The sequence below is a fragment of the Chaetodon trifascialis genome, chromosome 7 (assembly GCF_039877785.1).
Source record: "Chaetodon trifascialis isolate fChaTrf1 chromosome 7, fChaTrf1.hap1, whole genome shotgun sequence".
Lineage (NCBI taxonomy): Eukaryota > Metazoa > Chordata > Actinopteri > Chaetodontiformes > Chaetodontidae > Chaetodon > Chaetodon trifascialis.
In genome coordinates, this window is record NC_092062.1 from 15,822,332 (window position 1) to 15,838,876 (window position 16,545).

Sequence of the window (16,545 nt, forward strand, 5' to 3'; positions counted from 1 at the left end):
TTGACGAGTCATAATAGCATTACAACCTCTTCTAACCCCCCATGCTCATTCCTCCTCTAGGTAAGAATGACTTTTGCGGAGCACGCCGGAGCGAGAGGAGGAGTTAAAAGAAGCTATGAGACCAAGTGGAGAACATGCAGTGCAAATGGGAAACCTCTGGCAGATACTAAAGGAGCACTCCACTATGTCTTCATACTAATCCTGCTCCTTCAGGCACAAACTGAGGGCACCACTCCACTCCAGCTCAAATGATGGCTACACCATCGCTGAAACAGCAGCTTTCTTTCTGCCAACAATATGTGTGTAAAAGACCGGAAAAGAGAGTGTGTATGTATCTGTTTATGCCTACATGTGTACATGCAGTACATCTGGGATAATCCAGTGAAACACGTTATGACGATTCATTTTCATAATCATCTGAATCATGAATTATAAGGAGCTTTTCATCAGATTTAATATGTTTACTGCTTTTCAACGTGTTTTGATGAGTTTATGTGTTGTTGTGATCCTGTATAATACAACAAATAATTTCTAAAATGCGATAAAGTAAAAAAAAAAAAAAAGGCAGCAACATCATCATCATTCATTTGAGGGTATTCATCTTAAAATTAGCTTTTTAAAAAGACACAACCAGCCAATTTTCACATTTTAAGGCATTACTAGCAAATGTTTTGGCATTAATCTTAAGAGCGTACAGTCTATATCTGCTCTATATGAAAAGTGCCCCAAGATAAATCTATTATGTTTGGAACTGATTTTTGCTTGATAAATTAACCACGACAATTAATCTGTTATCAAAGCAGTCAACTTCCTGTGAAGCGACCAATCATTTCAACACCAATAAAAAAAAACCTGACAAGTCAAGATACTCTGCAAATCCAATATTTTCATAAAGCAGACCTGCTCATGGACCGGCCTGAAATGTGCATGACAACTAGAGATAATAAAGAGCTAACGTGGCTCCTTCAGTAGAAACAGTAGGTCATGTCAACTGTCTCACAGTGTACAGTAAATAGTTGTATCACCCAACTCTGATATCCCATCTCTGCCAGAGATGCATCATGACAAGCTAAAAGGCCATTTGTCCAGTCTGCTGCAGAACCCTTGTCTGTGCGCCTGCCCTGCTCTGCTCATGTGACCCTGTTTTCAGGCAGGGGAAAAAGCCAATCATGATCATGTGACCATTCCCAGTTATTTTTCATGATGCAGATAATGTTATCAGAGGCCATTGAGAGAGGGCAGTATTTCACCATGCAGGGAGTCGAGCCCCAGCCCTGAAAAGGTGGCATGGAAAACCGGACCTACGTCAGGAAGCTCTCCACCCTGCGTACTGCTTGAGGCCAAAACAATGTGAGTACAGTGGCTGCTGAGATAATAACATACCATGGTGTGTTATGAGCTTTCATGTTGATATAACCACTAATGATCTACCTTTGTCTGGGTTTGTTGGTGCCTTGTGGCTCTACTGTAAACCCGTGCCACACACAGTGCCATGATAATAGAGATGACAGGGGAATTCAAAAGCTGTAATTTTCCTAAAATTATAATCTGCACTTGTAAACATATCCGTGTCCATGTGCTCATTTACCCTGCAGCATCGAAATCTGTTACTGCTATCTTGGCTGAGCAGTCACCGAGGAAAGAAAAATGAGCCCCAAAGCACTCTCTCAGCAATCATCGGCAGGACGACTTCATTTTCATGAGAGTCGTGTTTTAAAGCCAGAGGTTGCAGTCAGCTCAGTTTTCCTCATTTCCTGCAAACATTTTATCAAAGCGGCAGCTCGGCAGAATCCAACGGAATCTGGCCTGTCAGCTTGAGAGTGACAACAACAGGGCGGCTGTCGGCGGGACGTGAGAGGCTGCATTCGCTATTCCTTGTTCCCTCCTCTCATCTCCATGTGTCTGCATTTCTCCGGCTTCACCTGCCCCCTTCACAATTCTTCACCTTGACCAGGATACATGACTGGGGAGCTGACAAGCTCCAGTGCGTGTGTGTGCATGTGTGTGCGCGCGTATGTTTTCTGAAGCATTTGTAGGTCAGAAAAAAATAGCCACACTGGGAGTCTGACAGAGGGCTTAGGAATACTTTTTAGTCTGGACTGGCACTAAAGCCTTGCCTATGAATGTAATATTATAGCGGTGTGTGTGTGAGGAATACACAATTTGAAGAATATACACAGATTCACAGAGGAAAAAAAAATGTTCTGTTTCAACAGGTGAGTGCAGACAGAAAGCTATAACAATGCTTTACAGGATAAGAGGCAAGACTATTCATGAAAGTGGCCTTCACGACAACTCCCTCCAGAGATTTAAAGTGTTTAATCTGAAGCACGCAGCTTCATGCGGAAGGCTTAGACAGTTCTAATCTAACAGGCCTGAGGAAAGTAAATTCCTCTATTTTCTGGTCAATAAAGTCTTAGAAAAGGAAAGGAGAAGGACTGCAAAAATGGCCATGAAGATATGGCAGGCGATTATTTCAATGAACTGCTTCCTGTGAATGATAGAACCTGATCTTGTTAATTCCATTGCCCAAGGCAACACCTCAGGGGCACATGGAGCCCTAACATATCCGTAACACCACACCAATCCCATCACCTCATGTGAACAGCAAAGTCAAGAGGTGCTGTGGATCAATCTAGGTTAAAAGAGGTTAACACCTTTCGCCCTGCGTGTAATGAAAGGGCAAATGTGTGACTATGCATGACTACAAATCTTTGTGCATAATGAGTGCAAAAGATATGTTGACAGACAGAAAACAACCAAAAAAGGACAGGGGTGAGACAATGGGCAATGTGTGCCTCATATTTTAAATTGAAATTAATGTACGAGTGTGCACATGCACAGGCATGCGTTAAAGCAGGAGTGTGACTTCCATCAACCAAATGATAGAAAAGGAGTTTCTAGACCACTACCTGCTCATTACCTGAAGATGAGTCACTTTGCAAATTACAGAGCAGCCAAACGTCCCAGGTGTATCATTTGACCCTCCCTCACTCCTTCCCTTCATTGCACATACCCACCCACATGTAACCACACACACAGACACACACACAGAAAAAAAGCACATGCCACAACTTCCAAAAAAAGAAAAAGGATACACAGATTTTCATTCCAGGTGTGACATTTGTACTCTGCACTGCTGTCGCCATCGAGACTTGGTTAGTATAATCAAGTTAATCTGTACAGCGGGAACTGGTTAATGAAGTTACCTTCTCCCATCGCCCCAGGCTGGGAAATTATGTCTCTGTCGGGGGCCTTTTAACCTCCGCATGCGCGCATGTTTCCCCTCACAGCCTCCGGAAACACACACCTTCACACACCCGCCTAATGAGTGCCTGGGGAGGCAGGCAGACGCACATACTCGTAGACAGGTCTGTTTTGAGCTCGTGCTCGCCCTGCCTAGAATACTGAACCCTTCCCAGAAAGACGGAGCATACTGTAGATCCCAGAGAAGCCCTAAGGCTGAGAGGACAAGGACAAAGATGGAGAGGAGACACAGAGCGTGGTGAAACACAGCACGGGGAATGATGGAGCAGTGAAGACAGAGAAATTAAGAACAGAAAAGCACTTTGACACGGGGGAGGGTGTGAAAGGTTTAGAAAGCTCAGTGGGATCTGGTTTTATTTCATGTCCAGTTTCTGACAAGAATCATCTGACCTGCTCAACATCAGGGAGCTATTTTAAAAATGACTGACTGCTTTACATAATACAGCGTAATGTATATGGCATTCTACTCATGTGAGATGTCATATGAAAGAGCTTAAGCAGAATGTAAAGAATCTGTCCTGTCCCACGTTGATCACCAGGATTATGGCTGAAACCAATCAAGACAATGTATCAGTATCAATCATATATTAAGCACAAAACTACATTTTACAATCAAGGCATCCATAAAAAAATGTGGAGCACAAGACACCCCAATGAATTAGAATTAGAGCAGCAGACAACAGCTGTGGAAAGCAGGTGCTTTCCACGTTTGTCTGCAGATAATTCAGACTCAACACTTTCTGCAGCTGCTTCACAATAAAAGACTTGAAGAAAAACAAACAGATGGCGACTGATTGCCGTGAGGCTACTGCATCAAGTGTTGCATTACACTCTCTAAACTTAGCTTAACTGATGGGCTCTATTTACCTTTAAACCTTTAGCCGGGGAAACCTTAACAAGACACAATACACGAAGAAAAATGTCAAGCAGGGGTTCTCATCTTCCTGGCTGGCATTTATCCTTCTATAGGGGCTTAAATTAATCAGGACTCCTGCTCTAACCTGGACTGTTTGTAGGTGCACACAGGATAAATAGCCAAAGGGATTTTTCACAACTTGGCACCCCAAATGTTTTGAGTATTAATGGTTTATAACTGGTCTAGAAAGTATTAGTAAATAGTTAATTAAGACTTAAAAAGTTATTAGTTGCAACTTTTAAATACTTAATAAAAAGGACTTCAGAAAGTGGTACCAAGCTTTCTAAACCTTTTTTTACACTGTAGTTAAGTTACAGCACACAATCACCAGTTATGAAAAGTACATTTTCTTCTCAATAACTCCACTGAACTTTCACTCCACCCACACTTTGCATTATTAATTTCCGCTAGAGCACATCTATCACAAATGCAGACACAAGCATTTATTGGAAAGAAAAATCTTTCTTCTCAATCTCTGGAGAAAAAACAGACAGACGGACAGGCCCATCTTAAATCCTTCAGCAGGAGTTTGTGGCGCCACAGGGACTCACTGGACTGGGATAAATCCTCAGTTCCATGGCCTAAGCACTGAATGAGGCCATTCCCCCAGGAGCACATGTGCCTAACCAAGCCAACAGACAACCAGTGAAGCGAAGAACCCTCCTCTGAGAGGTAAAACCTAGTTAATTCATCTGCCATAATGACAGCATCAGCCGTCATTACATCTACCCTTACCACTACTGAATCCCAATCAAAAGTTGTCTCCTGCTTTCACAAACACACAGAGGCTCACAGAATCAAACGCTCGCTCCTTATCCTGGCTCATAAAAGGGAATTAAGAAGTCAAGTTGTCTGGAAGGAGGAGTGTTCCTCCCTTGCTTTTCCAGTCAGGAGTGAATAAAGCCAAGTTAGCCAGACAAACACATTCCTGTCTGCCTCTTGTTCTGGCAGCGCTACCTCAGACATGACTGAGTTAGCCGTCCATGCTGCACAGTCCCTCTGATGGGATTAGCTCTTTAAAGACTCTGGAAAACAATTCCCTGCTCCCTCTCAACAAGGTCAAAACAAAGCATTGCTGTGTCACATCATGCACTGATAATTCTGCCAGCTATCCACCTGCAGGAATGTTTTCTCATACACGAGAGCTGATACCAGGAATAAACGCACAGGTTCAATGTAAATAAGAGTAATGCAACGAATTAGGTGGACCATTTGATGTAACCTTTCTGTGTTTGGATAAACCCTCTCCCTACATTGTTATTATTCACACTGGCCTGGTTCCATATCCTTTCTAAAGGGCAACAAATGGCTTCGCTTGTGGAGCACAGACTACAAGCATCAGGTTACCTCTGCATGCAGATCACAATAAAAGGCAGGGCTAACAAGAAAGAAGCTATACCATTCTGTTTCACATGGTTTCAGCGACCATGTTTCCTGAAGTAGAGGAGGGCAGAGACCCGAGGGTATCAGGCTTTTAGTTCTGCCTTACAGCCCGTTCACTCGGTTAATGAGAACATTAATTACATTCCACAAAAATATCTCAAAAACAGCAAGCGCGTGCGCCTGTGTGTGCATGTGTGTGTCTGTGCATTCACAAGAGAGATGAACAATCATGCATGTTTCATTTCAAAGGTGCTGGTGTAAGGCAAATACGTCTGAACAGTGCTAAAATGCCTCAGGGAGGTGTACAGCAAAATATTACCATTTTTCTAATTAGGCTGAGACAAATTATAAAAAGTTTGGGTGTGTGAGGAAGGAAGATAAAGCAGGAAGGTGGAGAGCACACTGTGGGTAAACAAAGCTATCTGCAGTAAAGCCTATTAGTGCAGAGCGAGGGATCTCAGCATCAACAGGTTTCCATTGTCAGTTGTCTTACTGTCACATGATACCACTGCTAAGCAGAGTAATACCCATATTAACCACCATTCTCCTAATGCCTTTTCTCCTGTCCCCTGTGATCAGCCTACTTCCAGCCATAATCCCAGCCTAAGCTGATTCTTAATTACCCTGGTTGTCCAGACAGACAAAGGCCAGGGCCGACCTGCTCCGAGGTCCCTGACACGCTGTTCACTCCAGTGACTCTCTAAACACAGAATGGCTCCAAAGCCTGTTTCTATGGCAAACCCCAGCTTCTTGATCTTTGCAGTGCAATGTATTTATCATCAAAAGAATATGTCCTCAGCACAGTATGCTAATTTTTTCATTAGCATTTTCACACCATGGAGGAATAAAGCAAACAAAAGCTCCATAATAATCCACATGGCTGTGATTTATGGAAGTTCAAAATGGCTAACGGAGTTCAGCAAATATTTACATATAATCAGGTGGGAACAATCACCAATCTGGCCCTTCCACATATACAAAACACACACCTGGGCACTCGCCAACATGCATACAAACACCCACTCAAACACACACACACACACACACACACACACACACACACACACAGTAAGGCCAAGCAATTATTATAATCTTCTGTTTGTGGATTTGAATCAAGCTCTTTGTTAACGACACCCCGTGGGCTCCCTGGACATTCCTGCATATTTCTGGATCTGACACGCAAACGGTGCACTGCCTTTGGCTGTAGAAGGTCCACGCTATTTGAAAATGGCATGAAAGCTTTCTGTCCACATTAATCTTTCCAAGTCCTTCTCAAAAAGTTTGCCATTCATATCAAAATGCCAACAACAATACAAAAGTGCTAAAATCTCCTCCACTGGGCATGCACGGGCCCCTTGAGCGAGCAGCTTTACAGTAGATCACATCACAATGGCTGTGTCAGCTCCCCTTTTCCCTGTTCACATGACAATGTGAGACCAGTGTTTTTAGAATCATCCATGGAAAAAAAGGTCAGTTTTCAGTGCCAGCTTAACATGGATGGCATGCCAAGAGCGAATACATCAGTGTTGACACGGTCATCGCCCGACTAGAAGAAAACTTGAAAAGCTCCTCAAACAAGGTCATGTTGGTACCTACTTCAATCCACCCATGAGCCCCTCATCTTTTGGGGGCAATCACCTCCCCATCCCCATCCTCCCCTTGGCTGATGGGCCAAGTCAGGCGCCCAGCACAGGCACAAACAAAGGTCGTTCAAACTTTTTGACAAGCTGTCTCTCGAGAACACCAAGCAGCTTCGCAATCACTAACCCAGGAGGCCCCTCAAGGGCACTGGAGGGCTGTGAAGTGCCCTGAAGGAAGATTTGTCAAGGCTACTCCACCTGAATAGAAGAAGAAGATCACCTTCCTGGGTGTGTATAAGTACATATGCAGACATGATAGGGCATTGTGTGTTGTAGCTGTTTCTGAGCAACACAATACGTCACAGTGACCTGGAGATAAAGGGTACATATTCTCTTGGTCAGGAGCTATCTCTCTTCATTAGAGTCCCTGCAGAACTGACTCACAGTGTCTAAATACACTGGGCAGCAAGTAGAGATTCATCTCTTTGCCCTCAGGCAATTATACCATCTTGTCAAAAGAAATGAATAATGGACGCTGTTTTCAGTGAATCAGCTGTTAATGAGTGACTTGAATTGTGCATGCTGAATACAGCGACATGAGGGAAATGGTAACAAGGGGCAAACCCTGAACTGCTTACCCCTGAAATGTCTCACAACGATACAAAGTGCAGCAGCCAAGGGGAAAGGGACAGGTTTTTTTTAATGAAAAAGGCAGTCACAATCCCCTGAGCAACTGCTGAGATAGTGGCATGTCAAAGTGAGGAGGATTGTGATGTGAGGTCATGTAGGATCGAAAGGAGAGTTTCAAGAGGAAGAAGACAATAAGCTGACTGTGACAGGCTGTGTTTGAGAAATCAATAGGCTCTGCTTTTGTTCTGTCTCACTTCAACACCTGAATCAGAACAAAGCGTCCAAGCCTGGCCGAGTTCTCGAACTCTCTTTACTAACATCACTTGACAAAAGCTTTTCAGCCCAACTGGCGGTCAGAAGCCAGTGTGCTGCTAGCATATCATAGCCTGCTCCCATACTCTGCATATCCACTGTTTCTATTTACATTTAAATGAGATACTGATTCAGTGCCCCTGCAGTCCAGAGTAGAATAAGGATTACATGCATTCTGCAATAAAAACAATTTTTTTTTTTTTTGCACAAATACTTTGACTACTGTGGATTTTACCCTGAACAGAACTGTGATGAAACTGCATGCAACATTCACGTCAGTGCAACTCCAGTTTCAGTGAGTCTGATGTTTTCACTTCAACTTAAGATTTCATGGACTTCATGAACTTGAAATCCCCATTAATGTCATCCAGCCTAAAATGAGGTCAGTCAACACCACGTTCTCCTTAAATCAAGTTCTTCATACATGTTGTGTATGCTCAACAGGTTGGGAACCAGTCTCTTGACTGATTTACCGCCAGCTGGCACCTGCGCTCCCACAGCTGCCATGACCTACCCATAACCCACCAGCAGCAGCAGCTGTCACAGCTGAGTGTCACCGCTGTGCCATGCGACTGTGCCACACAGAAAGAGGGGCAAAATTCCTTCAATTCAACAGTAAACAGGCAAGAAGCGATTTAGCTGAGCAGATATAGCATTTCTTTAAAGTTCAGTTTTAGTTTGATTTCATGCTGTGAATACTATGCTGTTTTAAATCAGCACCCTAGACATTATCTCCGCTCTGTTACACTCTGATGCTCTTCAATTTCCACTGTTGTAATGAAGTTTATGTGAAAGACTGTCATTCTATTAAGTGTGAGATACATCAGTGGTAAGTGTTCGGGTTCATGGTTGGGCCTCTCAGAGGATATTTCTTTGCCTAAAGGGACTGGTCAAACCAGAAATACCACTTCCCCTTAGAGAGCAGGCATCATGGCTCAAAGACAGCCAAAGCCTGCATCCATTACACCAGCAGGAAAAAAAAATGTCCTGAAGAGAGTGTTTTGACTTTTAGAGGAGTGTCAGCAGTTCAGATTTCACTGGGGGTTTCAAAATGTGGAGGACTACAGGCAGCTCAACAACAGGTCAGATCTTGACGCCGCAATCCTGGCCTAATCCTGAACCCTGACTCCAGTGACCTGAGCATTCGTTACACGCTACATAAACCACACAACAGAGGGCTGAAGAATCTGGCTGTAACTTCGTTGACACAGGAGAAAGGTAAAGAGCTGAAACACGGCCAGTGGGCTAAATATAAACTGCTCGGGAGGCTTTCTTTCCTCTGGGTAGGGGATAAGGAGCAGCACTCGCAGCATCAGTCTTGCAGACCCACTTTTTGCAGTCTGGAGCTCACTACCTCGGGGGAAGAAAACACAGAGACTGAAACGGCTGCAACTCACAGCCCTGCTTATTTTTTTCATTGGATAATTACACATTTCTGTGTGTGTGTGTGTGTGTGTGTGTGTGTGTGTGTGTGTGTGTGTGTGTGTGTGTGTGTGTGTGTATGTGTGTGCTCGAGCTCCGCAGTCTCATTCTCCTTCATATCCAGGCTATAAACACTGGCACATCTGTGCTGAATGATAAATTTTTGTGGCCATTATTAAAGTAAAACATATGCTTTTAAGTGATAATGAGTATAATAGTCCTGTCATTTTAGACTAGTACATCAACAGGATATTCTGGAGCTTACTTGTAATATATACGGCCTTCTTATGGAAATGAGGCTCACTCTTTTGATGTTTGAGAGGATTTCTACTTTTTCCTGTCCTTTGGTCTGCACAATGCTGCTAACATTGCTCTGCTGCAAACCCAGCTCCTTGTATGCGCTTACATCATGCAAGTCCTGGCTGGCTGGCTAATTCCCACTCCTACATCAAACTTGCAGGCCACAGACAGGATGCCACTTTGATCAAATTTAAGTAAAATGGACTTGCCAGAATTTGAAAGATCAATACGGCATTAATAACACCTGGCTGGAGGCGCTGAGAAGCCTGCAATCTGGTTGTTTCTGCAGAGTGGAAAGGAAGGGCCAGGCCAAGGCAGGCCACTGACTGTAAATCTCTCAGTCTTGGCAACTCATCCAGGGCGCTGGAAGGTCTCACAGTAACCCTGAAGAGCTCACGGTGGCGGCAGCTCCAGCCCCTGCTAACATCAGTGTCAGGCCAGAGTCACTCAGCGCTGTGGGATCTTCCTGCACGGCAAGACTTAGGCGCCTGATTTCCAGCTCTTACAAGCACAAGACGCTAACAAACAAGGATGCTGAGCGGCACATGCGCGCACACAAAAACGTAGAAGCAATGCACAATCACACATTCATATACTATATTTTCACCAATATGCTAAAATATTCAAAGCATAAACCACAGAGGGTCAATTTCAAATTAAAAATAATAACAGTTCCCTCTGAGCGGGTCCTATCAGAGCTCTTTGTTGGTCTGCAGAATTGGCCAGCGAGGCACAAAGGAGGGCCAGGCTCAATGGCAGAGGAGGCAGACACACACACACAAACACCAGGAACATGGATCGTGCTTTTGGGCATTGCCCTCTCCTCAAAGACAACAACCTGCTCTTTCTCTGCCTCAGAAACATGACTCCCAACCTGTACGTGACCTTTCTGAAGAGCAAACAATCCTCCGCCTGAATAGGCCACAACTCACGGCGCCTTTAACGGTAAAAACAAAAAAAAGGAAAAGGTAGGGCTGATTTAGAAACAGAACAGCAACATGTGATAATTAAAACAAGAACAGCAAAATGCTTAGCAGGATTAATTAGACACAACAACTACAAGATGTGCGTGAGCAGCAGTCTAGCATAAAGAAACACTCAGCACAGCAGAAGCTAAGGTGAGGTACATCACAAGGAACTGAGAAATGAGACCAGCTCAAGACAGAGGAGGCCCCTGATTGGACACGTGCTTCCAGTGATGAGGAGTACCAATCATGGCACTTGGCATTAAGCAGGATTCTTTGAACACGTACAATAGATGGATATGTTTCATCTTCCAGTCTTGTGAGATGAGTGAGCCAATCGTGGGCTGGCTCTCCTCCACATAGCCCCACATTACAATAGATCAGAGACAGAAACTGGAAGAGACTCGCTGCAGAGCAGAGGACTCCTCTCATAAGTACCCCGTTTAATCACTCACACAAGTGCTGAAGGCAGAATGGCCGGCACACGCGAGCCCAGCTAGTCCTGCTGTGCCCTCAGCCGAAAACAAAACATCCTGACCATCCATCTGAATAAATCCCTCTGTCTGCCTTTGTCTTTGTTCCCTCCTTGTTGCAAAGTTTTCCATCTGCTCTCTGAATTACTGCCCATGATCCTGCAAAGATGGAAATCAACCAGTAATTTCAGGAGTCTGATTTAGGCCCAATCCCTACCGCCCCTCACCCTCTATCCACAGATGGTGGCCTGGCTTCTGAAGGAAACACTTCCACTTTGTGGATTTGCTGCAACTCAGTGGTGCAAGGCAACATTTTTTACATGATGGTTACATTTTTTTGTTTTTCCCGACAATAATTCACAAATACAGGCACTTTTTTTTCTACCATTCAGTTAGAGGCCATTTATAATTGACAAATCTACAGGACTCTCAAGAACCAATATGTAACAGCTACAAATACACACCCTGAAATGAATAATGTTACAATAAACCCTTTGCATAAAAACATTTAAAAACAACATTTAAATTGGTACAGCAAGCACATGTAAACAGTGTCAGGTGATGCTTTTGAAGAAATATGTTTCATGTTAAGAATTTTGTACTAAATAGATTAGGCCTCTGTTAAGAAAAGCCTTCTCTATATCCTGTTTAATCTCTTTAGTGTCTCCTTGTCTGTTTGCTGCTGTGAGTCCATTCAACTGTTAATACCTGTGCAGCTTTTCTCAATAGAATGTCAGAGAATCGTAATGAATAAAAGAATGCTGTTAAAATGTTTTGGCCCTGCAATCGGCTGGCGACCGGTTCAGGGTGTACCCCGCCTCTCGCCCATTGTAGCTGGGATAGGCTCCAGCCCCCCGCAACCCCGAAAGGGATAGGCGGTATAGATAATGGATGGATGGATGGATGTTAAAATGTTTTGTCTGACCAGCAGCCGGATAAACCCAATAATAATCAGGTTACTATCATGTATGACAACAAAAGGTTTGAGGAAAAACTGCAAATGCTTGGTACTTTTGCTTAAAAAAAATATTAAGATGATTATTTGAAGATCAAAATAACACTCTGATCTCTTCATGCTTATATATGCTGGTTTTCCTATGTTTCCCGGCGCTGCTGCTGATGTTTATGCAGTGTAAACTTGAAGCCCTAAAGTATTATTCATTCCATGCCATGCTTGCCATACTAGACAGTTTGAGCTTCACAGTCCTTTTCATCTTGATCCAAGTGCTATCTTATTCACTGAAATAAGCAAAAAGAATATTCTGCCTTAACTTTAGATCAAACTGGGAAATGAGTCATGAGACACAGGATAATTACACCAATCAGTTGACAACATTTGCTGCTAATAGAGGAGACAGATGGCAAGCAAACAACCATTCAATTCCCATAAGAGACATATAAGGAGTGAAAGTGTCATATTGGGCTTTACATCATGAAAAAAACCCACAAAGACATACAGTGCACCCAGGAAATGGACTTTCATGTTCATAACCCCTTTGTGTCCAAGAAAATATGATACAAATGTGATATTTTTCTCCTCTTATCAACATCACTACAGTCAGTCCAGTGCAGCAGAGAGCCTCCATATTTCATAGCTTCTAATAATTTCACGTCCTCTGAACTGACAGCTTGGACCGACCGCGGCATAAGCAAGAAAGAGTTATGGAAAATATGGATTAGATGGAGTGAGAAAGGCAAGAAATTCCCGAAGGAGTGCAGAGACTTAACTGTTATTAGGCATTGAAGGTTAAGGTGTGGTCTTCACACAATCACAATAAAGGCAGAGTGTTACTCACTGGGGACACTGAAGACTGTGGGAGTCAAGGCTGCATTTATGCTCCTTAATTTCTCCTCCTATAGGATGCAGGCAGCTGGCATGAAGGCAGTCGGGCCAAGGAGATTAGTCACATAGCAGCGTTAACTATTAGCAGCTAACGGCAAAGGTAAAGGTGCAGATGGCGAGGCTTGCAACACTCCAGTTAACAAACTAAAATGCCGACACCATGTAGATATCTGTTGACAGACACTCTCACATAGCTGTACTGAAGCGTCACTGTTCCATTCAGCTCTTTTAATTACCTGAGTGTGATTTAATCCTTCATACGTCTCAGCCTATTCCTCTTAATGATTTGCTCCATTCAGCTCTTGACAATACACATTCTGCTTGCACGGTTTTGTTGTTGCCTCCTCTCACAACGACTTATATTTACAAGTGTTGCACCAAGCATGACTAGGTTTTCCCCATTTCTCATGACATAGAAGCACTTGCTAGTAAGAAGTACAAATATTTCTACTCAAAATAACAAGTCATATCTCATCACGATCTCACCATAATTAATCCTTTTTACAACATGCATGTGACAAACATTGTGCTGCATTGTTACAGTGTTGAAGCAGCGTAAATGTTATTAATGTTACTGCCTTACTATTGCCGTGGTTTTATGTTCTACAGGGGTAAATTCGTGCATGCGTGTGCGTGTCTCTCTCTGTGTGTGTGTGTGTGTGTGTGTGTGTGTGTGTGTGTGTGTGTGTGTGTGTGTGTGTGTGTGAGACTCAAACAGGCCTAAACCATTTCAGCCTTTAGGAAGAAAAATATCCAAAATACAGCCCTTTAATTGCAATGCATGAATGACTAATATAATTCAGAGAATAAAAGCTGATTTCGAAAACCTGAATGTGATGAATATGAAAAGGTCTGTGTCAGATTCCCATAAAAATCATTTATTTCTGCCACTCTGTCTCTCTCTTTCCATGTCTGATAATATGTGGCCAATTGTCAAAATTGGAGAGATTTATTTATCCCACTGAAACACTGCTGCGAAAATGAAATGAGGAAAAAGTCAGAGTATATTTCCAGGAAACATTTTAGAAAATTGCATAATTTTGCTTCTTTTATCTGAAAAGTACATTCTCACCATGTTTGCACACAAACGAGAAAAGTGGACTTTTAAGAAGTAAAAGCCTTCTCTCCCAACCATTTAACATGTGAACTTGAACAAATATGAGCAGAAATATGTTTCTACAGCAAGACAACCCAAAAGACCAGAGACAGCTCATCACATCAGGAGGAAAATCCAGCAGCTTTAAGAACGAATCCGACTATTTCCCTTCAGTGAATTCTGGTGTGTTATGATGAGGATTTGGTTTCAAAAATCAATGAGCATTACAAATGCCTCAAACCTCATTAAGATGCAAACTTTTATGGAGTCTCTGTATGCAAATATGCAACCCAACGCCAGTATGGAGCAACTCCAGGTTTTGATCTCTGGATGTCATCACAGATTGGTTCAGGCTGTTGGGATTTGTGAGATTCATGCTTACAAATATTGACTAATGTGCCTACAGGTCGTGGGAGTGTCGTCCACTCCGTTATATGGGAAAACTATCGCTCTGAATGATCCCATATCTAACTTTGGATCACAATGCAAAACACCTTTTAGGCTACCTGGCGCCTTTAAATATGCTTGAGCAATAAGAAAAAGGCAGGGGCAGCGCAACAGAAGATTGTGTTCTTTTGGGAAATGGGAGCTTCCCCCAGAACACCCAGGCGCAGTCCTCTTAAATAACCAACATTTTAGCTGGAGTCTGGCAGTAAGAAAACTTAATACATCAGTTTACAAAGTTATTAAAGAATTGTCTACTATTTTCTGCTGGTGGGTCTGACATTGTCCCATTCGTAAATAACGGGAGGCGGCAGGAAGCCGCAGATGAACACTGTTAGGAGAAGGGGGCACAAAGTTGGCATCTTCACCAGACTCGCTCTGCGTTTGCTTTCAGCGAAGTTTCATCCACATGTTCAAACTTCCCAACTGCGTTTAGGAGATCGAGATGAATATGCTCCTTACCTGTTGGCCCCTCGATGCCATCGGCGTAGATCTGAACAGTCAAAATCAACAGAAAGGCGCAGGTGTTCATCGTGTAGCTGTTTTAGTCCACTTTAAATGTGCAGGAGAAATCATTTCATTCACTCCGTGAGGTCCGGGCGCGCGAGTAGTAGAGCCGAGCTCGTCTACTCCCCCAGTTCTCACTGCGCGGAGTTTCAGAGACACTGAGGGAGACAGGGCAGAGCTAGTTCTGCAAACTGACGTCAGGGTAAACAGTTCAGGGAAGAGATTTCTTTCTCAAGCCCACTTTCCTTCCCAGCCTCCACTTCTCCGCAGGCACAAAGTAGGAGCCGGGCGGCTCCAAGTGGCCGAGTCGGGCAACGACACTGTGGTATTCAAACGGCGGCCAAGCAAAACCCCCAGACGGTGTGCGTGTGTGCTTATATACTTGTATCTTTGTGGGGACCAAGAAGAGTTTCAGGCGTATTGCTCGCGTTGTAGGGACATATATCAGCTTACATAGTCACAATGGGGGGACTCAACTTCCTCTGCAAGTCTCCAGAATGTAAATCATTTAATTTTAGTGGGAAGACTTGGGTTGAGGTTTGGTTGGGTAAGTCTCCAGGAAATATGACTGTGTGCACTTGTATTAATTAGGAATGGACAACAAATCTGCTCACATAGTAACATTATCATGCCAACAAAACCTTTCAGGATTAAGATTGGTTTTCGTTAGGGTTAGAGTGGGTAAGAGTTGGGGCTGGGTATGCACTGGTTTTGATTAATGGTTAGGGTAAGTCCCCAAAGAATAAATGCAAGTCAACACAATGCCCCTTTATGGGACAAAAACAAGTTGGTGTGCATCTGTGGAGATAGGGACATGGAGCTGATGTCTTCCCTGCTTTTTCATCTACTAGGCTTAATTTTAATGAGACGTCCCTTAATCGTCTTAACAGCTGTCAGCATGCACCCAGCAAAAAAAGAGGCGCAGGATTATCAGTGTGACAACAACGGGTTAAGAAAATACTCATTATTTAAGCCAGCTATTCATAAAGGCTTGTGTTTTCATTTCTCCATTAATCATGAAACATCTCATGTTTTAAACTCCAACTATCTGAGATCAGCTATACAAAACCTTTGCTGGGAAAAAATATATTTTTCACATATTAGCAGTTGTTTTACAGCTGACGTAAGTCATATATTCACACACAGCAGACAGGTAAGCATGCCTTAACACGTCCTTGTGTCAGGCACAAAGCATATATCTCCATAAATTATGTTGTGTGTGCTGAGTTTGCATTTGATGAGGTTACGTTTTCTTCTCTACCCACAGCTGGGCATGTTTGTTGGAGAGTAAATCACTCTTTGGTTTAATGTGTGAACTTAAATGTGAACATCTCCACATCAAAAGACTTGAAAATCCAGTGACTTTAACACATATAAATACGTAGACCTCTATATCATGTTTAAAAA

The 16,545-nt window shown here is 43.2% G+C and overlaps 1 protein-coding gene across 4 annotated transcripts in view; it reads right to left on the reverse strand.

The window, feature by feature from the left end:
* Positions 1-15,301, reverse strand: part of ptprub (protein tyrosine phosphatase receptor type Ub) — a 156,250-nt gene extending 140,949 nt beyond the window's left edge. For all 4 annotated transcript variants that reach the window (XM_070965723.1, XM_070965722.1, XM_070965721.1 and 1 more), the window contains exon 1: positions 15,094-15,301. In XM_070965723.1, the coding sequence (XP_070821824.1) occupies positions 15,094-15,163 (70 nt within the window). In that variant the 5' untranslated portion in view covers positions 15,164-15,301. The remainder of the gene's footprint in view (positions 1-15,093) is intronic.
* Between the last annotated feature and the right edge of the window lie 1,244 nt (positions 15,302-16,545).